We start from the raw sequence: 24,224 nt of genomic DNA, 5'->3' as shown, positions 1-24,224 counted from the left end.
CTTTGCTACAGGCATTACGATGGTTGTCACCTAGTTAATTCTCAGTGATTGCTGGAAGAAGCATTAGAACATGAATGATTGCTGAAGTATTTCATTCTGTGTAACAAAGTCTACACATGTCACCAATGCCTATCCCCTTCTCCCTGTCTTGGAGTAAGAATGCAGTACCATTTCTCGGACATTACATCAGACCTCTTTGTCTCTATATGGTCATGACAGTAATGGCTGAATAAGTCATGGTGAAGTAAGTGCAGCCTTCCTTATTCTGACCTTAACTTCCATGAATAAGAGCATGCTAAACAACACATTTTCTTTTAAAATGAACACAAACTAAATTAATATTTCGGTATATTGTTGTTCACTATATTGCTCCTATTTTACTGCTTCTCTTAGGTGCAACCCCAGAAAGGAAAAAACAGTAAAAACTGGCAAATAATGTTACTGGTTGAACTGGTCTTGTATTCTTTAAAATGGAGTGCTAATTCAGGTGAGGACTCATATTTCCCAGTTTTAATTATTTCTTTCCACCACTAGGATCTGAGGTTTGTGGTCTGAGGTGGTCCTCCTCCCATGTCAGCTTGCGCCTGATGGGAGCACCATCCAAACCATGGTTCACTGGACTTTGCAGCACAGCAGCTTACTGCCATTTTCTACATGGTAACAACATGTTTTATTAAAAATTCATTCATGGGATGTGGGCATCACTGTCTGGATCAGCATTTGTTGATCATCCCTAATTAGCCTTGAGTTGAATGGCGTTCTAGGCCATTTCCAAAGACATTTAATAGTCAAAGCATGTAGGGAAAACCAGGTAAGGATGACAGATTTCCTTCCCTAAAGGACATTGCTGTTGTAGCTATTGTGTGGATAGTCTGGAGGGATGTCAGAAGTTGCAGCGAGACATAGACAGGATGCAAGACTGGGCGGAGAAGTGGCAGATGGACTTCAACATGGATAAACGTGTAGTCGTCCATTTTGGCAGGTCCAATGGGATGAAAGAGTATAATATCAAGGGTGGGACTCTTAGCAGTGTAGAGGATCAGAAGGACCTTGGGGTTCAGGTCCATAGGACTCTTAAATCGGCCTCGCAGGTACAGGATGTGGTCAAGAAGGCGTATGGTGTACTAGCCTTCATTAATCGAGGGATTGAGTTTAGGAGTCGGGAGATAATGCTGCAACTTTATAAGACCCTTGTCAGACCCCACTTGGAGTATTGTGCGCAGTTCTGGTCGCCTCACTACAAGAAGGATGTGGAAGCTATTGAAAGGGTGCAGAGGAGATTTACAAGGATGTTGCCTGGATTGGGTGGCATGCCTTATGAGGATAAATTGAGGGAGCTAGGCCTTTTCTCCCTGGAGAGACGAAGGATGAGAGGCGACCTGATAGAGGTTTATAAGATGTTGAGAGGTATAGATAGGGTGGATTCTCAGTGGCTATTTCCCAGGGCTGAAATGGTCACTACGAGAGGACACAGGTTTAAGGTGCTGGGGAGTAGGTACAGAGGAGATGTCAGGGGTAAGTTTTTCACTCAGAGGGTGGTGAGTGGAATCAGCTGTCGGTGGTGGTGGAGGCAAACTCGTTGGGGTCTTTTAAGAGGCTTCTGGATGAGTACATGGGATTTAATGGGATTGAGGGTTATAGATAGGCCTGATAGGTAGGGATATGATTGGTGCAACTTGTGGGCCGAACGGCCTGTTTGTGCTGTAGTGTTCTGTGTTCTAAGTTGAAGTCCCTAAAAGACATTAGTGAACCAGATGGGCTTTTATGGCAATTGTTTCATGGTCATTAATAGATCTTTAATTCTAGATTTTTACAGAATTCAAGTTTCACCAGCTCCCATGATGGGATTTGAATCCAGGTTCCCAGCCTAGGTGTCTAGATAAGAGTCCAGTGACAATACCACTATAGCACCACCTCCTCCTAAAATGTTCTAAGAGTAAAGATCAGAGATGTGCCATGTGACAGCAGCATTTGTTGCTCATCCCAAATGAGCCTTGAATGGCTTGCTAGGCCATTTCCGAGGACATTTAAGAGTCAAAACATTGTTGTGGACATCCACATGTATGGCAAACCAATTTGCATATCTTTACATCTATGCTGATTTTTTTATCCTTTGGGGAATAATGGAGGAAGTGGCAGAAGGACTTCTGAACTGATTATCAGCCCATTGAACCTCATTGAACTCTCCTTCAGTGGCCAAGTCTTAGCACTAGACTCAAACCCGAAGCTTCTGATCCAGTGAAAGAGGCGCTATCACGCGTCACAAGATCTCCTCCACAGTAGTGCTGTTCCAACTGTTGCCATGGATTTATTCCCATTCATCACCAGGTTGATTCTGAAACTGGTACTCATAAGATTCTTAAAGCCTTGATAGACAGTAGCTTTACATGCCAATCACCAAGAGATGAAGGGGTATTGTTCATTATATTCCCAGTTGCCACCAGGAACTGTGGTCTGTGTTCCCATGCAGAATATTCACTGAATGTTCTTTGATTTCTTCCTAGGTTGGGATCTATGACAGATTTTAGTGAAACTGACACATATTCCATTGATAGTTGCAACAAAGAAAAATATTGTCTAAGGTTGTCACAAATAAAGTCACAGAGGTTGTGCGTGGCATAGTTCATGCAGGTAGACATAGGTAGGCGTGTAGGTGAATGTCACAATATCCTTCTCATGTAGTAAAGTAAGCAGTCATAACTTCTAGGGTCCATATCTCTGCTGTCATGGACAGCCTTCTCTGCAGTCTCCTTTGGAAAGGACACAGATCCTCATTCACTACCTCGTTGAATTCACTTGGTGGTTTCCAGCCTGCTACTCCAAACTTTATGTCTTTTTACACAATTTAATTTCCAAGTACTGCTTTTATATAGGACTTCCTCTTTTTGACTTAAATTAAAAGTTGGTTGGGAGGTAGACAGAGTACAGAAAAAGGATATAGTGTCTGGTGGGATGTGACATGTGGTGCTCCCCAGGGATTTGTTCTACGGCTTCAACTTTTCATTTCATTATGACCCAAAACTTAAATTCCTGGTTGCAAACCCTATTTCCTTCCTTTACAGCACAGAAAGAAGCACTTCAATCTATTGTATATATCGGCCATAAAACACCTTTCTGTTCTAATTCCACTTTCCAGCACTTGGTCTAAAACCTTGTATTCTCTGGTGTTTCAAGTGCACAATTACATGCCTCTTAAATAATGAGAGAGTTCCCACCTCTAATATCCTTTTAGGCAGTGAGTTCCATATTTCCACCACCCTCTGGGTGAAAATATTTTCCTCAAATCCCCTGCTCCTTACCTTAAATCTAGCTCCTTGGCTATTAACCCCTCTCCTAAGAGGAAAGTTTCTTCCTTTCTACCATATCTATGCACCTCATCATTTTATACACCTCAATGAGGGCCACCCCCCACAGCCTTCTCTGCTCTAAAGAAACCAATACCAGCCTAACCAGTCTCTTTTCATAACTGAAATGTTCCAGCCCAAAACATCTTGGTGAATCTCGTCTGTACCTTTCTAGTGCAATCACATCTTAAAAGAATACACTTCACTTCCTCTGATTTTAGTGGGAAATCGTCTGATGGAGGACCCTTCCAAACTGACTAAGCACAGGAAATCTTGGAGACATCAGCGAAGGGAATCTGGGCAGAAGCCATGTCCCTTTTCTATGGCTTCAGTGCCATATTCTGGTAAATAAAGAATTTAATTGTCCTAAGACTTCTTTGAAAAGCTATGGAGAGAGTGTAAGTGAGTAAGTTGGAGGTGGGGTGAGTCAGGGTCAAGATGAATCAGAGGGGTGAGGGGTGTTGGGGGTCATGGGAAAATCAGATGTGCTAATCTAGTCAGATTGGATGAGTAAGAAAGTTGGGAGCTAGTAGGATGGTGAGGACCTGTCAGGTCAAGAGTGAGGGCTAGTCAGGAGTGGTGGAAGTCAGAGGGGTGGGTGGTTGTTAGGGCATTTGCTGGTGGATTCGGGAGTTAGGTGGTGGTGACAAGTCAGGTCAGGTCAGACGGAACTGGGGCGGGGAGGGGCACTAGTGGTGGTAGATGGAGGGTTGGTGGATTCCACTCACCTAATGAAGAAGTAGCGCTCCGAAAGCTTGTGATTCTAAATAAATCTGTTGGACTTTAACCTGGTGTTGTGAGACTTCTTACAATGCAGGAAAGTGTGAATTCATCCATGTTTGGACTAACAAAGATAAATTGGATTATTTCCAGAATGCTGAAAAAACCGTAATGTGGAAAAGCAAAGAGATTTGAAAACCCAAGTGCACGATCTTTCAAAGCTAGTGGACAGGTATAAGAGAGAACTTAAAGGAATGTTGGCCTTTATTTCAAGGGAGCCCAATTCCAAAGTTGAACAAGTTACTCTTCAATTGGCCTGACCCTATCTGGAACATTGTATTTTGTTTTCAGTATTGCACCTGAGAAAGGACACATTGGCCATTGTGGGGTTATAGTGCAGAGATTCACCAGACTGATACTGAGGCTGATTGGATTAAATTATGGGTACAGGTATCAGAAACTTGGTTTATATAATCTTCAGTATAAGAGATATACTAGTAGTCTGATTGAGATGTTTAAATAATAGAATTTTTTGATAGTTCAGATTCAAATAAATTTTTCCAAGTAGGAGAGTGAAAAAAGGGACATAATCCTAAAAGTAGAGCTGAGCCATACAGTGTTAAAGGCAGAAAGCACTTTTCCCCACAGAAGTTGGAAGAAAGCAAAGGCTATGGTTGCTAGGATAATTGGAATTTTAAGACAAAGTAAGGTTTCTGTTGGATATTAGTACCATGAACTTTGGAACTAGAACAGTTAAATGGAACTGAGGTGCAGATCAGTCATGATATAATTAAATGGTGATGCAGACTTGAGGAGATATTCTAATGTCTAGTATTGCTTTTGCTGCAGAGGGGGCATATAAAATTTGTTTATTTTATTCCTTTTCATACTGCTGAGGCTTCTGTACATATCATTGCTAATTTCTTCCCCCTTAGCTTGCCAGTGAGTCCACCCAAATATTGGCCAAAGCTATGAGTATATGCTTATGACAAACTGATATTTTTCCCCCAATGAAGATGCAGTTTCCACCAAAGCAGAACATTCCAGCTTTCATATAATATTTAAGGTATATTTTGGGTGGAATTCTCTGACCTTGCCTGTGGCTAGAATTCTCCAGTCCTGCTGCAACAAATGGAGTTCTGGCTGAGCGCCAAATTATCCATTCTCGCTGGCAGTGGTGACAGGATGAATGAGATTGGAAGATCCCAGCCTTTGTTACACCTGATAATAATACCATGGAAAGTACAATGTATATTCTAATTGTATGATTGCTTAGCATAAATCAATTTTTCTCTTTCTGTTATTTTAACTGATTCTTTAACCATTTAAGTTTAAACTTACTAGGAGTGCATAAGCTTTCACACATTAACATTGTTCACAGTAATCACCAAGATAATGCAGGCGGCACTATGATGTCTTTGCAATGAGAACACAAATCAATACTGCAATATAACTGTTGAAGCGTGCAAATATTTGCTTAAGAAATATTTTTTATTGCGCTTTGGGAGACTCAATAGTTTTAAGGCAAAACAATTCCTTTAAGCATGTTTTTGGCTGTTTTATATTTCATGAGTGAGGAAATTACCTATCATCCTCACCCACAGAATGAACTAGGGATCCTAATTTCTTTTCACATTACATCTATATAGGATACAAATATATACATGTATATCACATATTGTCCATACTCCACAGGGCCAATTCTTCATCCAGTTTCTTCTGCAATTTACAAAAACCTTAATGCTATAATAATAAACGTGGCTCAGCATGTTGGGGGCATGGAGAACTTCTCCAATGACTTTAAAATTTCATTTGAGAAAAATATCATGTACTTTAGGAAACTTCTATTGGAGGCTTTAAAGAGTTAATTTATTTTCTCAGAAAACAGGCTTCCTTAGTCTCAAGGTTGAGAGAAGCTAGCACACACTATTTGTATATCAAGGTGATTCCAATTTCCAGCTGGGGAACCAGGACTCTTAACACCCTCATCCCCTGACAACTGTCCAATTATGTACATCACACACAGCTTACTGTTTGCAGTGGAAGTAATCAATAAAGGATGTGGTTGACTGAACACAGATTTTGGCTGAACCAATGCATGAAAACTTAATCATTTGTTCAGTGTGGAGAAATCAAATATAGCACAGATGAAAACAGTCACTCAGGGGGGTTACCAATTGTGCCACCAAGTTTAAGGAAAGGAGCTTTTAGCAAGAAGAAAATGGGGCTGGTGACAGGTGGAAATTTAAACGACTTTCTTCATTTCATGAATTAATGTAAACACTTTCAATTAATTTTTTTTCTCTATGGTCATTTCCAAAATTTCATCTCAGAAAGAACCAGTTTAATTTAATAAATTGTGATGCTTACTGGACTGTTGAATTACATTTAATATAAATGCAGTATGTATAATGTTTGAGTTATAATACTGTAGAAACATTTGTAACTAAAAAAACCACTTTTTTCCCAGTGGGAAAACACTTAATCATCTCAGACTGACCAAAATAAAAATGAACAGACAGAATGTTATGCCCCTGGAAAATAATTTTAAAGGAATAATATAAGTAGTTCTAAAACTGAAAGCAAAACCTAAAATATTCTAAGGCTTTGAAACATTTGGTTATAACCTTATCATAAAATGTAATGGCAGGACTAAATTATCAACTAGATGTTTGCTACTATAAAATATCGAACATTTGCCAACCTCATGCTGTCTTTGAAATGTGCCGAGGAAATAACTGGATAACTTTCCTGCAAGGGTCATTCAAGAAGGGCAATGCTTCACATTTAAGTATGCTGTAATGCTTGGCAACAGACCTCAAACAATTTAGTTTTTCACAGTTGAATGAATTCACAGTGACAAAATACAGCTTACCTTATCAAGGCCTTAGCCAGTGCTTCATAGGTTTTGCCTAAGCCAATATCATCATCCATGGAATTGGACAGTTCCAAATACATTTGCAAGTACTAAACAAGAGAGGAAGAGATAGAAATTGTGCATAAGACAGCAAAAAAACAAACAGCAAAAATAACTAATTAGTTTTGAGTATATTATATTTTTCACTTTTTTTGGGTCCATAAATATTACATATATATCAAAAAATTATATTGAACAAGAATAACATATGTTTAAAGTAAATCTCTGATACTGATTAATAAAATTATAACAAATTGCCAATTCAATTAACTAACATATATTTCAGATCCACAATGATTCAACGAATCATTCTTTATTCAAAGCTTTCAATGCTTCCTTCATTGTGTCATAAAGATTATTGCTAGTTAAGGATGATGTAATTTAAGATATAGCAAGAAAACTTTACAGGACTCTGTTTAATAAAATTTCTTTTTACAGCCAACAGGTTCAGTTAAATGATTTTCTCCTTGAGATAGTTTAGTTATTTTGCAGTTCATATACATGACATTGAAAGAAACAACAAGATTACAGTAATAAAATGACAAACATGTTAGCGTTGATTGTATTACTGAATATTAATGAATCCTACACATAGACTTATAACCAGAGGATGAGCAATATGACACCTGACCAAAGAATATCTGTGCTTTTCACTAATTATAATAATTTATACTTGATACCAGTGCCACCCATATTACCCATTGGTTTCATACCTATTTGGGAGGAGGGTGGAAATGTGATATTGAGAGTTCATGGCACTATTTAAAGGTAAACAGCACTTCTTAAAGGAGTGGTGTATTCTGGCTGCAAACATTGTAGAGTAGATGGAGAAAGAAACAACAGATGTAGGGAGTGAATAGGTACCAAAGGCCTCTCAGACTGTTCTGGAAGCTTTGGTGCAGATAATGGAGAGAGTGTTCCTTTCCCCGATCCCTTCAGCCATCTATTCAAGAGATAATGGGAAGAGATTGAAGAATAGGTCAATGCAAGAAGTCTTACCCTATGAATGTGAAAAGTATCAATGATCTGACAGAATTGTTAAAATATGATTGATACAATACTGTTTTTTAATCAAAGCTGCACCACACACAGTCTTTGTATTTATCATACTCACACTATCTACCTTGCAATCACAGCATCACACTTCATTTAACCTCCTTTTCTTTATATTCACATATTCACTCACAACCTACCTCACTTAGCTACAACACAACACAAATGTTGTAGAATCATACAGGGAAGAAGGAGGCTACTCGGCCAATCAAATCTGCACTGATCACAATCCCACCCAGGCCCCAACCCCACAATCCCATCCATTTACCCTAGCTAGTCCCCTGACAGAAGGAGGACATTTATCATGGTCAATCCACCTAACCCGCACATCTTTGGACAGTGGGAGGAAACCAGAGCAGTAGGAGGAAACACACAGGCACAGGGAGAATGTGAAACTCCAAATAGCAACTACTGTCATGTAGTGACAACTATTCCGCCATGACAGCCACATTGTCCAAACAACTTACATGATTATCACAAACACAAACTCCTCTTTCTCACTGGAGAAGAGTGCACACAATATGTGGCATCAGGTTACCATTGGTGGAGGAAGAACTGCCATGCACACCATCTTCCTGCTCAAAGAGAGAATCTGGGCTAAAACGGGAAGGACCACATAGTGGTCATAGCCACTACTGATGTTGAAGGTGTTCCCTCATGTTTCCTTCCTTTCTATATTATCAGGTCCAGCTCTCCATTCCAAGATTATTCCAGAATATCATTATAACCACAAGTTTCTTTTCTGTTGCAAACCATCTTCTTAAACCATACTCCCATCTCTCCCACCTTCGCCAGTTGTGAAGAGCTGATGGATTTGTCCCAGAGGTTGAGACCATCTGCTCAGCTGTCTCTGTTGCTTCCCTCTCTTCCTAGTCCATCAGATCAAACTTTAACAAAAGCTTTCCCAGCCCTAGCCCTGAACTGGCATCTTTCTCTAGTTTCCCCACCTCTGCATGTCATCTCCAAGCTCATCTTGTCAAGAAGGCCCACCTCTCATTCTCTCTTGACCTTATTACCACTCAATTGCTGATCAGTTTGCTTTTCTTCTTGACATGTTCCCCCCGCCACCCCGCTTCCATGTTAGCTACAGTCCTCCTTTCAAATCATCCTCCTCCATCACTCCCTCCTAAAAAAAATCTTTTGACGCCCTCAAGCCTATGTAACTATTATCCGCATCTCCAACACACCTTTAATATTGAGAATCCTTTAATATGCTCCCAAATTCATGCCCTTCTTTCCTGGGATTCCATGCTTTAATCCTACTAGTTAGGGTTCTGCCTCTTCTTAGTACTAAAATGGTTCTCAAAGTCACAAATTATATCATGTGACTGTGACCATGGTAAACTCTCATCTTTTCCTGTCTGCAGCCTCTGATACAACTGATCTCACCATCTTTCTTCATGTCTCTACTGACTTCCAGCTGGATGGTATTTCATTCACCTTATTCCATTATTAGTTATTCAGTTGTACTCAGCTAATCAGCTGCAATGGCTTCTCTTCCTGTCATACGCTAAGCCAGACTGTTCATCATATTAGTGTTACATTAGATGAAGATCTAACCCCATTTTATACCATCAAGACCTCCATTTCCACCTCTGTAAAATCACTTGATCCCACTCTTCCCTCAACTTAACTGCTGCTGGAACTCTCCTCTACATCTCATAACCTCTAGGCTTGGCCAGCAGCAGATTGAAATAGTCAAGTACTCATCTTCTTTATATTAATTCTCTGTGCCTCTTCTGGCTTCTTGCTCACGCCACTCTGCTTGACATGTTGTATTTCTCTCTCTGCTCCTTTTTAAAATGTATTTGTTCATAAGATACGGGCATCACTGGCTAGGGCAGAATTTATTGCCCATCTCTAATTACCTTCTTCATACCGCAAGCTGTACCACAAGAAGATTATGGACCATCAAATATTGTCATCAAGGGAACCAAGTTGAATGTTGTCAAACAATTTGCATATTTGGGGAGCCTCATCTCTTTTGATGCCGCCATAGATAAGGATGTGGCTTTCAAAACCTAAGCCTTTGGCATACTTTACAAGTGAATATGGAGCAACCACAATATCAGGACACAGACCAAGCTCAACATGTATAAAACCATAGTCTTCACCGTATTCCTGTAAGACACTGAGTCATGGATCCTGGCAACAGCTAACATCATTAACATCAAGGCCATCATTCTGTGAAGTCAACTCTATTGGATGGGCCATGTTGCATGGATAGACAAAAGCATAAGAACATAAGAAATAGGAGCAGGAGTAGGCCATCTAGCCCTTCGAGCCTGCCCCGCCATTCAATAAGATCATGGCTGATCTGTTGTGACTCAGTTCCACATTCCCGCTCTCTCCCCATAACCCTTAATCCCCTCTCTTATCAAAAACCCATCAACCTGCGTCTTAAAAATATTTAGTGAGGTAGCCTCCACCACTTCAACGGGCAGAGAATTCCAGAGATTCACCACCCTTTGAGTGAAGAAGTTCCTCCTCAACTCTGTTCTAAACCGCCCCCCCCCTTTATCTTGAGGCTGTGCCCCCTAGTTCTACTATCCTTTCTGAGCGGGAAGAGTCTCTCCACCTCTATCCTATCCATCCCATTCATCATCTTATACGTCTCAATGAGATCTCCCCTCATTCTTCTAAACTCTAACGAGTACAAGCCTAATTTATTCAGCCTCTCCTCATAGCCCAACCCCCTCAACTCCGGCATCAGCCTAGTAAACCTCCCTCCAAGGCCAAAATATCCTTGCGTAAGTACGGCGCCCAAAACTGCACACAGTACTCCAGCTGCGGCCTCACCAATGCCCTATACAGCCGCAGCAAGACCTCCCTACTTTTATATTCAATCGCCCTCGCTATGAAGGCCAGCATCCCATTCGCCTTCCTGACCACCTGCTGCACCTGCAAGCTGGGTTTTTGCGACTCATGCACAAGGACCCCGAGGTCCCTCTGCACCGTCGCCTGCTGCAGTTTTTCGCCACGTAAGTAATAATCCTTCCTACCATTATTCCTACCAAAGTGGACCACCTCACACTTGCCAACATTAAATTCCATTTGCCATTTCCTGGCCCATTCGCCCAGCCTATCTAGATCCTTCTGTAGACTCTCCACACCCTCTGCACAACTTGCCGTTCCACCAATCTTGGTGTCATCAGCAAATTTCGACACCCTACACTCGGTTCCCTCCTCCAGATCATCTATATAAATGGTAAATAGCTGAGGCCCCAGCACCGACCCCTGGGGCACTCCACTAGTCACCATCCGCCAATCCGAATAGCACCCACTGACCCCCACTCTCTGCTTCCTATTTGACAACCAATCCTCTATCCACGCTAATACCCTACCCCCAACTCCATGTCCCCTGACCTTCTGCAATAACCTCTTGTGAGGTACCTTGTCAAACGCCTTCTGAAAATCAAGAAAGACCACATCCACCAGCTCTCCTCTATCCACCGCCCTAGACACATCCTCATAGAACTCCAGTAAATTTGTCAGACACGACTTCCCTTTAACGAAACCGTGCTGCGTCTGCTCTATCAAGCAGTTTCCCTCAAGATGCCTCGCTATGTTGCTCAAAATCTTGTTGTACGAAGAGCAAACAGAACAGCGGGGCCCCACACAAACACTTTAGGACTATCTGAAGAAGCCCCTATCTGTGTGCCACATTGCCAATCATGAGTGGGAAGCGCAGGCCCAAGTTCATGGTGTCTGGAGACTTACATTGGGAGTGTTAGAGACAAATTTTAGACTGCACAAAAAACCAGCATGGAAGAGGAGGAGAAAGAAAGATCAAATTACCTCCAGCAGCAACTGCAACTTCATTTGCACCTACCATGGGAGAATCTGCAAGTCATAGATAGGTCTGACTAGTCACAGTGGGCACAAACTTCCTTAAAGTCTTCATTTGTGAGAGGGACTTTAAGCTAGTCCGTGTTGCTTTCTTTAATTTCAAATGCTGAGAAAGCTGACCCTTCTCAGCCAATAGAGAAAGAATTGGGGAATTTTATGCTCAGTAGGGTGGTGACCTCAGTGGAAGCATATGGTCCTGCCCCATTCCATGGTTCTATAGCGATTATGCTCTCAGTGGTCAACTGGAAAATTGGGATTGCTGGCAAATCAGAGGCCCAAGGTGGATGTAAGGCAGTGAGTGATGTACATGCTAAAAAGGGAGCACCAGTGATTGGGTAGGTTGGAGGGCTGACAGCAGTGTGCAACAGACCAATGGAGGATTTGTGTCAATAGGGTAGGGCATTACGATATATTGTGACAATCTGCTTCAGAAATGAGCAACCATAATTATTGAGAGCCCAAGTCCTCCTAAAAAGTAAAAGTTATTATTAGTCATAAGTAGGCTTACATTAACACTGCAATGAAGTTACTGTGAAAATCCCCTAGTTGCCACACTCCGGCGCCTGTTCAGGTACATGAAGGGAGAATTTAGCAAGGCCAATGCACCTAATCAGCACATCTTTCAGACTATGAGAGGAAACCGGAGCACTCAGAGGAAACCCATGCAGACACAGGGAGAACATGCAAACTCCCCCAAACAGTGACCCAAGCCAGGAATCAAACCGGGGTCCCTGGTGCTGTGAGGCAGCAGTGCTAACCATTGTGCCACTGTGCCGTTCCTCAAGTATTCACCATGACTATTAACTGTGCCCACTTCTTCAACAACCAGTGCAGACTGGGACAATACAATACCTAAACAAATGGCAGAGCCACTTGAATGGGCATTGCTGTCTTATATGTGCCCTGTGTGTTCTCCTCCAAGCTTTGACTAAGCAATAGGAATGTCTCCTTACATGGGATGGGAAGAGGAGACATTCCCATTTGACCAAGCAAGGCTGGATGGAGATGGCAAAGGAGGTCAGTAGCTGTCAGTAGGGATCATCTGTAGGACTTGGCTGTAGTGGCACAAAAGGTTGATTGAGCTTTTTCCAAAAGGTAGGAGAGCATCCCAATGCTGAAAGTGGGTGCTACCTATGGGGGATACTATTTGTGTGTTTTGTGTGGGAGGTGTTAGTCAGAAGAGTGTCTGATTGATCATGGTACTCCCAAAATAACAATTCAAAGAGCACTGGGTTTTGGCAACTTTTGGAGAAAGTTATATGGAACAGAACATGTGGCACCATGTGGAAGAAAGGAGCACCTGATCTTGCAACAAACCAGCCTGATGCATTGATTCCTTAAGCTATGAAACTCAGCACTGTTTCTTTGTCTTCATGTGAGAGGAATCGGTTCTTACTCTGTTACAGGGCAGAATGGTGACACAGTGCAGTACTGCCTCACAACACCAGGGACCTAGCATGACTGTCTGTGTGGAATTTGCATGTTCTCCCCGTGTCTGTGTGGATTTCCTCTGGGTGTTCTGGTTTCGTCTCACAGTCTAAAGATGTGAAGGTTAGGTTAATTTAGCATTGGCCAAACTAAATTGTGCCTTAGTGTCCCAAGATGTGTAGTTAGGGGAATTAGCAGGATAAGTACATGGGGTTACGGGAAACAGCCTAGGTGGATCTTCTACTAGACAGTCAATGCAAACACGATGGGCCGTATGGCTTCCTTCTGCACTGTAGGGTTTCTACGATTCGACAGGCAGGAGTTAGCTATTTGATGAGCATCCAGTAAATGGGGAAGTTCCATTCAATCTGTAAGATTTAAAATAATACACAAATTGGTGGTAATGTACAAAATATATAAAAAAGCAACATTAAAAAGTGATTATAAAACACAATAAAGATAGCAGGACAGATGATTTGTCAAGGCTGCAGCATTCAGGAGTTTCTGATAACATTGTGAGCCCAGGTCACTTTAAGGCCGGAATTTTACCGGCATACCCACTTGAGACCTGTAAGATCGTGGCCGAGGCCAACAGGGAATGCTACTCTGCGAGCCTCGCCTGCCCCATTTTGGGAAGGCGTGCCAGTGAAATCAGGGCCTATGAGTCCAATCATGTGACATATTGGTCCCGATTTTACTAAAAATTCGTGCCTGTTTTCGGGTGCGAAATCGCAGTAAATTCGGTCATCGGGCCTGTAACGTGATCTGCACCCGAAACCGACCAGATCACGCCTTTACCGACAACCGATCGGGCGGCCCGACAATTTAAATGCATTAGCATGCATTTAAATCGACTTAATGAACCATGCGCCCAACTCTACCGCCAAATCCCATTTTATCGTCTTCGGATCCATTCCGGGTCCGCGCTGTTACCAACCTGCAGAATAAAAATCTGAAGCGGATTCCTATTCTGCAGGAGAACCTCCGAAGTCCATCCTCCGCGAACGCTCTTCGCAGACCCCCCCCGCTAACCACCCCAGCAGACCCACCCCCTCCGCGATCCGAACCCGCTGGGAGGCAGGACCCCCTCGGCAGAGCACATCCTCCCCCGTGATCCACCCCCCCAGGAGGCAGCTTCCCCTCCCCGCGATCAACCCCCCCTGGGAGGCAAGCCCCTCCTCGGCAGAGCACACCCCCAACCTAACGTGACTGCTGCTCTCCCTCCACCATCCTTCTGACCTGCACTCATTGATGTGATGCTGGCATTGGACTGGGGTGAACACAGTAAGAAGTCTCACAACACCAGGTTAAAGTCCTGTTGGACTGGTGTTGTGAGACTTCTTGCTGCACTCGTTGGACAGCCTGCAGCACCCTCCTGGCCTTCCGCTGGCGGGTGCCGGAGGAGGGGGGGCAGGTTCAGGTGGATCTCTGATTGGGGGGAGAGGGGTGGTGGAGGATGGGGGGAGAATGGACTTGGAAGAATCTACACCCCCCCCACCACTAACCAGGAATCTCCTGAATCTCAGTCAGATGATGAGTCTCTGGTCTTGTAAATGCCTCTGTTGCTGGAGCTCTAAAGGCAAGGTATGGAAAATACCTTTTTCCCAGATCGACTGGCAGGGGTATTCAAGGACACAGAAATAATAGAATCCTAGAGTGCAGAAGGAGGCCATTCAGCCCATTGAATCTGCACTGACTCTCCAACAGAAGATACCACCAGGCCCTTTTCAGAAACCATGGATGAACAGGGACATCCACTGCTTGCTGAAGTCCAGATCTGAGGCGTTCAAGTCAGGTGACCCTGACCTATACAAGAAAGCCAGATATGGTCTACGGAGATCTATTAAAGATGTCAAAAGACAGTGCCAGACCAAACTAGAGTTCCAGGCTAGCCACATGGATTCCCACTAACCATGACAAGGTCTGCAAGACATAACAGGCTATAAGATGAAGGCGTGTAGTATCACCGGCACTAATGCACTCCTCCCTGATGAGTTCAATGCATTACATGCCCATTTTGAGTAAGAGGTCAGCAAGAGCGTGCCCTTCACCCTGGAAGCCTCAGATAGACCTATGTCCAAGGTCATCATTGCTGAAGTCAGAGCAATCTTCTTGAAAGCTAACCCACAGAAAGTGACTGGTCCAGGCAGGGTACCCGGACGAGCACTCAGATCCTGCGTGGATCAGCTGGTGGGGATATTCACAGACATCTTCAACCTCTCTTTACAACAATCTGAGGTCCCTATCTGCTTCAAGAAGATGACTATGGTCCTGATACTAAAGAAAAACCAGGCAGCGTGTCTTAATGACTATCGTCTGGTGGCTTTAACATCCATCATTATGAAGAGCTTCATAATCACGGCACGAATCAATTCCGGCCGCCCAGATTACCTGGATCCAATACAGTTCATCTACCACTGCAACAGGTCTACAGCAGATGCCATCTCTCTGGCCCTGTGTTCAACCTTGGAACACCTAGATAACAAGGACACCTATGTATTATTGACTACAACTCAAACTTTAATACTGTTATCCCTATGAAACACATCTCAAAACTCTATGGCCTGGGGTTCACCTCCTCTCTTTGCAGCTGGATCCTGAACTTCCTAACACACAGACCGCAATCAGTAAGGATAGGCAACAGCACCTCCTCCATGATTATCCTCAACTCCAGTGCCCCACAAGACTGTGTCCTCAGCCCCTTACCCTTATACACCAAATTCCCCTCCAACTCGATGTTGAAGTTTGCTGATGACACCACCGTAGTGAGTCGGATCTCAAACAATGACAAGATGGAGTACAGGAAAGAGATAGAGGGCGGAATCTTACTGCTGCATTGCGCCTGTTTTCGGGTGCAAAAAAATTCTAAAGTGGGGCATGAAGTGATGAGTGCGATTTGCACCCATTTTCTCGCCAGTTCCCACTTTATGTAGGGAAAAAAATCGATACGATTGAGACCCCGCCCAAAACTTGCAAGACATCAATTTAAATATTTTGCATTCACCTGAATGCAATTAGTGAGCTACATGCCCCATTTTACAAACCCGTGTGCCTTTACCACCTCAAATGCCCCAGGCGGATCGGTCTGGAAAATACCTCCTCTGTAAAAGTTGGATTCTGGCACTCCATCAGTGAGAGTGAGTGACTAAGTAATGCCTGCTGTTAGGTGCCTTCTTGATGCTCACAGGGGGTCGTTTCTTGGCAGCCATGTTGCCTTTTGGGTCAGGAGGAGTCTGCAAGTGTGTGGGATGGATGAGAGGGTGCTTCTGCTGATCACGATGTCCACTGTCCAATTTTCAGCCCTGACCCAGGTTTCAGCACTGACCTCAGATCCTAGGGATGCTGCTGGGTCCAAGTGCACACAGCACTTTTGCAGGTCAGGGATATGCTGGAAATCATTTGAAGTGGCAGTGCTGCAGCGTCAGGACTTTTCAAGTAGCACTGTCGGTGGTCATTACTGCATGGGTCCTGGGTGTGTGTTACTGTGGGGAGGATGGGGAGGGGCTGTGTTGCTGAAGGGCTGTGGGGGATGGGTAGTATGGGCAGTGTGTGTTGCTGGACTAGGGGCAAGCAGAGTTCCTTAACCTCTCCATCTGTCTCTCCCCTTCTCCAAATCCACCCCCCCCCCCATTCAAATTGATGAGGTGGCTTTTGCGATGCAACTGATTGATCTTGTTGTTCTTTTGATTGCTGGAGCTGAGGAGAAGGGGGAGCAGGAGGATGAATTGTGCGCAGATAACGGCCAAGGCCTTACCACTCAGAACAGTAGAGGGAGACGGCCACCAGAGGCAGGACATAGCCACCATTCGCCCAGAGGGACAGGTGCAGAAGAAGGAGGAAGCAGAGACTCCGGCAGTTCCACATGCAAGTGTACTGCAAACAAATGTTGGACACCGTGTGCCACCGACAGCTCTGGCTCTGAAAGGAGACAGTGCAACACTTGTGGCACTTGTTGCAGGACCTGGCACCTTGGGGCATGGGGGATGCCCACTGTTGGTGGCTGTGAAATTGACAGCACTTTACAGTTTTATGCTACTGGTCCTTCCAGACCTGATGTGGAGATGCTGGCGTTGTTCTGGGATAAACACAGTAAAAAGCCTCACAACACCAAGTTAAAGTCCATCCAATTTATCTGATAGTAAACCCACAAGCTTTCGGAAACACTGTTCCTTCGTCAGGTGTGTGGAAGGTTCTGATCAGAGAAGGGCATATAGAGGTACACACAGTTTACAGAATACTGATTAGAATGCGAGTCTTTACAGATAATGTGACATGAACCCAAGATCCCGGTTGAGGCCGTCCTCATGTGTGCGGAACTTGGCTATCAGTCTCTGTTCAGCGACTCTGTGCTGTCATGTGTCGTGAAGGCTGCCTTGGAGAACGCTTACTCGAAGATCAGAGGCCGAATGCCCATGACTGCTGAAGTGTTCGCCAGCAGGAAGGGAACAGTCTTGCCTGGTGATTGTTTGCCTTGTGTATCTTTGGGAGGCATAATCTGTAACCGACATGACTTGCCTGAAATTGCAACATCTCACTTACTGTCCTGTCTGGGGACAATACACATCTCTTTAACCTATGCCAAATGCTCTCTGCACTCACATTGTCTGCATCTTTAAGACTTGAATAGCAGGTTAGCTGTAAAGACTCGCATTCTAATCAGTTTTCTGTAAACTGTGTGTACCTCTATATGCCCTTCTCTGAACAGAACCTTCCACACACCTGGCGAAGGAACAGTGTTTCCGAAAGCTTGTGGGTTTACTAGCAAATAAACTGGTTGGACTTTAACCTGGTGTTGTGAGACTTTTTACTGTTCTTCCAGACCCCCAGTGGAGATCTATGTGGCATTTCACAGTGAACTGTACACAACTGTGTGAAGGAGGTCATGGGTGCCCTGCATGCATGGGCTGATCAGTATCTTAAATTTGACCTGGACCAGGACCAGTTGGAAGCCTGGGTTGCAGAATTTGCAGCCTTTGCGGGGATGCCAAATGCGTAGGTGGCTATGACACATTGTCCTCAAGGTCACGGTCCAAGATCCACGATGATTCAAGAATAGAAAGGGCTTCCATTCCCTGAAAGTGCAGTTGATGTGTGACCATACGATGAATATCATGCATGTCTGTGCCAGGCACCCCGATGGCGTGCATGGCAGCTTCATGGTGAGGAGCTCAGATATCCTGGAGGATATGTGGAGGAGCCCAGGCTGCAGGGATGGCTTGTCGGAGACATGGGGTACCCACTTCGGACTTGGCTGTGCGGAGGCCTGAGACTGATGCCAAATGCTGTAAGTTACTGCCAATGCATGCCACCCACTGCAGCCAGTGATTTGTTTGAGCACCTTCATTACCTCAATGACACAGCATTGAGGGGCCTCCCCACTGGTATTAACATGAAGGATCCCTCCAGTGACCGTCAGAGTAATAAGGTTTCTGTCAGAGGCAAATCTGGGACAAATTAGGTACAGGTGAATGGTGAAAAAACATTTATTGGTGACAATAGAATTGTCTTATTGATATATGCTAACATAAAAACATGTGAACAGGAAACAGTGCATAAGTATTCTACCTACCTAGTGCTGCCATTCACCTGTGCCATCTTAGTGCTGCTACAACTTCTACCACTATGTCTCAGTGTCTCCCAGGATGTACATCGGAGATGGATGGGCCAGCTGCCTATCATACCCTGTGACAGGCATCCTCTAGAGGGCCTGGACCTTCAGGGCCCTGGCCGGTTCCAGGTGTCTGGGATGTATCATGACACCTTCTTCATCCCACTGCCCCTGAGATGCTCCATTGTCAAGAAGGGGGGGAATCAGAAGGTGCAGCTAGAGCCACAGTCTCCTGGTAGGAAGGCCCCAGCATGGGCTGGAGCCCTTCCACCTCCCTCAGGGTTCCTGTGGGCCCCTGGGTCATTCCATGGGATGGCAGTGCTTCAGCAGTGAGCTCCAGAAGCTCTGGTGTCACCTGTCCCTGCCAATCCCGGAGGACCACCTGCGTTCTAGCCATGGTGGTCGTGCCATCTGAGATAGGCACCAGAGTCAAGGGCCACCTGTCAATGGCAGCAGCAAGTGCCTTCTGTGACTGAGCCATGCTCTGCAGCCTCTCAGCCATGATCATCAGTAATTGGGCCACATTCTCAAGGACACTATGCACCCTGGACAGACCCTCTTCCACCTTCCTCCATCAGGAAAAAGATACAAAAGTCTGAGGACATGTACAACTGACTCAAGAACAGCTTCTTCCCAGCTGCCATCAGATTTTTGAATGGACTTACCACACATTAAGTTGATTTTTCTCTACATCCTAGCTATGACTGTAACACTACATTCTGCGCTCTCTCCTTTCCTCCTCTATGAGCGGTTTGCTTTGGTTGTATAGCACGCAAGAAACAATATTTTTCACTGCATGCTAATAAATGTGACAATAATAAATCAAATCAAAGAAAATCATTAAGGATACCCGCTGCACTCTTCAGATTGCAAGACTCCTTGGAGGGGTGTGTCTGTCTTCAAACTGAGGTGATGGTACCAACAGACCTATGTACTGAGACCAATACTGTTTGATGGCAGTATAGACCTTTGTGAAAGACTTCAGTTCTGCATGGCCACAGATCATGGATTCCATGGAAGAGACACATTGTGATCCTTAGCACCAATGCAGGAGGACAGTGGAGCTTCTCAAGCTCACTTCAGCTGCCCCTCTGTTCCAAAGAGGCAGCCGGGGGTCCTTGAACACACACATGAAGGAGGTTCAGCTGGTTCAAACCCTGGGGCTATCCACCCAGGTGACTCCAAGAGTCTCCCATTCATCCAAGTCCCCTTTTCCTGTGACCACATCAGCTCCAGCACCACAGGATGGCACTGCAACACAGCAGGACACTAAAAGCAGGGTGGGAACGCCCAGATATCCACACTTGAGAGGTCACCCACCAAGGTCATCACAGAAAACAGGGTGTGGCAGATTGCAGGTTAGCTCCACCTCCACTGTGGATATTGAGGATGCATCAAGAAGTAACGGTGTGATAAGGAAGGTTAAGAAGTTGTAGTTGCACAGTGTGGGCACAGATTAATTTCCTGTACATAACGTTCACTTCTGTAAATAAACTCCTATTAATTTCATCCTTTTGATATCTCCTTATTATGATGAGCTGTGTTCCTGTTATTCTGAAGTGAACCTGATTCCTGCACAAGATAAAGGCAGGGTTCTCAGAACAGGACTTCCTCCCTGTGCTTTGTGAAGCCTTCCCAGCACACTGATGGAGTTCCTTCACAGTGACTGAACGCATTATTCGTGCTTATATATCTACAGGTATTAGAATGGCTGCCACAATGTACAAGGCTGGCATCACAGATTCTAGTCATTCGCCCTGTGTTTTCTGCACCTTTGAGGTGTGGCTGGCCCTCCATTCATCAGCTTCTACCACCAGTGAAACTGTTCCTCAAATATTCAGTCCAGGAAGGATGCTGTTAGACCAGGAGAGGTTAAATTTTCCCTGCTGCATCACCATGATATGACCCTGGTCATTGAGAGCAAGTGACGTGCCATCAGCCAGACAGGAGTCAGGACTGTCCTCACTGCCTGAAAGCTGTCATCATCCTCCAGAAATGTAGGGACTATGGGTATCTGCTGCATCACCTTGACAGGAACCTTATCACAGAAGGTATTTATGCTGCCATCAGTCAGATCCGAATGCTCACAAATGCAATGTGAAAATAACAGGGTGTCCTCACTGGATGTCCTCATCGCCTTCTATGAATCTAGGAGAAATGAGTCTGTCTCGTCTGTATATCGACATCGCCTCATTGTCAACACCCTCACCCTAGGGTACCTCTTCAGCCTCATCTCCTTTGACAGCGTCCTCATCAGAGGAGTCATTCCACTACCCCATCTCTTCCTCTTGCAGTTTCTCCCCCCATTGCAGGGCCAGGTTTTGCAGGGCACAACAGGTGACCATGATGAGTGACACCCTGTGTGGATTATATTGTAGGGTTCCATCAGACTGGTCCAGGCATCAGAGCCTCATCTTCAGCAACCTGATAGTCTGCTCCATCAATATACAAGTTGCAGCATGAACCTCATTGTACCTTGTCTCAGCTGCAGTCTGGCCTCCATACATGTGTCATCAGCTACGTCCTCAGTTGGGAGCCCTAGTCTCAGAGGAGCCAAACCTGGAGCATCTGAGGATCCTGAAAGATGTCAGGAATCTGAAGGCAGAGAATGTAGGAATCATGAACACTCGCGAGAAATCAAACACCCACCTACAGAATGTGTAAGGTGAGGTCATATATCAGCTGAACATTCAGTGAGTGGAATCCCTTGCAGTTCACAGTGACAGCTTGATGCCATGGTGCTCTGAGTGCTGTATGAGTACTGACAATGACATGCTGCACCTGTGGAAAATCAGAGACATGCACAAATCCCTGGCTTGTCTGATCGTGGTCGAAATGGAAAAAGTTGTGTGCCCTTGCAAAGAATGCATCCATGATGTCCTGGATACACTCATATGTGGGTGCTTGCAAAATCCCACAGAGGTCAAATGTAGAGCCCTAGATGGAGTCACTTGTATAAAAATTGAATGCCGCTGTTACCTTTAGTGACATTGGCATGGATGCTCTCCACGCGCAGAGGATGAACCCCATCACTTAGGCACCTTACTAGATCCAGGATATACAGATGAGGTCTAATATACTTGCAGATGTCTGAGAACCAGGGTCACCAAAGATTAAGCATGTTCAAGGAACTGACTGGTCACATCTGCCACCTGCTGCAGGATTTCACTAATCCGCACCCCCCGCCAATTGCCACTCTTGCCAAACCTCCCAATCACAGAGTTTCCTCCTCCTCTCCCCCCCACAGAGCTCCAACCATCATGACCCTTCCTCTTTCAGACCCCACCCCTCTGGTGTGCAGTGCTAGATGCCCAGTGGGCAGTGCCAGGATGACAGGTTTGCAGTGCCAGGCTGGCACTGCCCAAGGGGCATGGCCTAATCCTGTCCCCAACCACCTGGGAGGCTTTAAGGGCCTCTGGTCTCATTGGTGAGGCAATCACATCTGGTCCACATTGGTGAGGACCATACATGGCCCTCACTGGTGAGGGCCTCAATCAGCGAGCAGGTATGGGCTACAGCATCCAGGATTCACTAAACTAATGCATATCGAATTCAGGCACAAAGCCAATTTTGGCACCAAATCAGTGTTGGTAACATTGTGAGAGTTGAAAAACTGGGCACGAACCCTCGATTTTCTGCCTCTCGCTCAATCTTACTGGCTCATCATGCCAATCGCCAGTGGGACGAGCCAGTAAGATTGCTCCTGAAGTCTTTTGGGCCAGATTGTGGAGATGGTCAAAAATTATTTTAACCCACATCCATCAGTCGTTATGCTGAGATATAAATTTCATATGGCAATCCATGAACCAAGGCAGACAGTCTAAAACTTTCTGACAGAGCTTGCAGAACACTGCAAATTGGCCCAGCATGAGCAGAAATGTTAAGGGGCATATTTGTCTGTGGTTTAAACAGGGTAATAATGTTGTTTGTCCATCGTCGTCGATGAGGACCAGGACACCTTTAGTTATTTTGAGGCTGGACGCTATGGGCCTGATTTTACCAAAAATTTGTGGGTGCGAAATCGCAGTAAATTCGGGCATCGGGCCTGCAATGAGATCCGCACCTGAAACCAGGTGGTGCGACAATTTAAATACATAAGCATGCATTTAAATCAACTTAATGAACAGTGCGCCCGACTCCACCGCCAAATCCCACTTTACTGTCTTCAGATCCGTTTGGGATCTGTGCTGTTACCAACATGCAGAATAAAAATCCAAAGCGGATTCCTGTTCTGCAGGGCAACCTCTGAAGCCATTCCTCCTCTCGAACATCCTCCCAGGGGGATCTGATTGCAGGGGTGGGGGTGGGTGGGGCTCACTCCCAGAGAGGTGGGCTGCCTCCCGGAGGGGGGTGGGATTAGATCGGAGGGGGGCTGCCTCCCAGAAGGGGTCTGATCGGGGGGCATCTGCTGGGGGGCCTGCCTCCCAAGGGAGTCTGATTGCAGCTCATTCCCCCCCCTCTCCCCCACCATGGCTCTCTCTCTGTTTTGTCTTTCGCACCCGGACGCGCTGTTTCAGGTTTTTTTCGAACTGCACATGCACAGTTCAGAGCTCTGATCGTTCCGGCAGTGCTAAGGCCCGCCCCACAGCGCAAATCGGACTGGAACTGGCAAAAAACATATCGGCACGCTGGAACAGGGATTTTGGGCTTGGATCCGTTTTACGTCCGGATCTGGCATTTAGCCTCTGAATGGTAAAATCTGGCCCTATGCATGCGAAGATGACTGATTAGGCCAATTCGGACACGGAATGCCCTGGCTCATATTGGACAGACTTGTGTAGGCACTGTAGTTGTTACGCTGGTGGCTCTGGACTTGCGCAACTCGCGCTTAAGTTATGCTTCAGCAATGCAATTTGCTTCATAAGCTTGATAGCCCTTGTGGATGAGGCAGTGCCAGGTAGGGTGGATTTGTGCCAACGTTTCCCAGGTAGTCATGTCTATGTCAAGCGACTTCAGGGAGGCCTTGAGTGTGTCTCTGTAACGTTTCTTCTGCCCTCCATGCGAGCATCTTCCAGCAGAGAGTTCTCCAAAAAGGAGCTGCTTGGGTATGTGCTCATCCGGCAAATGTATGACATTACTTGTCCACTGGGCCTGTGCACTAATCAGCAGTGTGTGGACTGATGTGGACTTGCTCTGGAGAGAACATCAGTGTCTGGTACTTTGTTGTCTGATGCGTAATATTCTGCGAAGACAAGTCATGTGGAAATAATTGAATTGTCTTGCATGCCTTCGATACACAGTCCACATTTCACAGGCATACAGGAGGGTAGTGTAGATGTTCAGTTTTGTTGCTGGGCTGATCCCT

The 24,224-nt window shown here is 45.1% G+C and overlaps 1 protein-coding gene across 1 annotated transcript in view; it reads right to left on the bottom strand.

Moving 5' to 3' along the window:
- ttc29 (tetratricopeptide repeat domain 29) overlaps positions 1-24,224 on the bottom strand; it is a 570,038-nt gene that overhangs the window by 248,438 nt on the left and 297,376 nt on the right. The window contains exon 8 of the mRNA XM_080193148.1: positions 6,940-7,031. Within this exon, the coding sequence (XP_080049274.1) occupies positions 6,940-7,031 (92 nt within the window). The remainder of the gene's footprint in view (positions 1-6,939; positions 7,032-24,224) is intronic.

Source organism: Carcharhinus amblyrhynchos, chromosome 1 (genome assembly GCF_965287045.1).
Source record: "Carcharhinus amblyrhynchos chromosome 1, sCarAmb.v2.hapA, whole genome shotgun sequence".
NCBI classification, from domain to species: Eukaryota; Metazoa; Chordata; class Chondrichthyes; order Carcharhiniformes; family Carcharhinidae; genus Carcharhinus; species Carcharhinus amblyrhynchos.
Note: the sequence above shows the minus strand (reverse complement) of the source record. Positions and strands in the feature narration are given on the sequence as shown.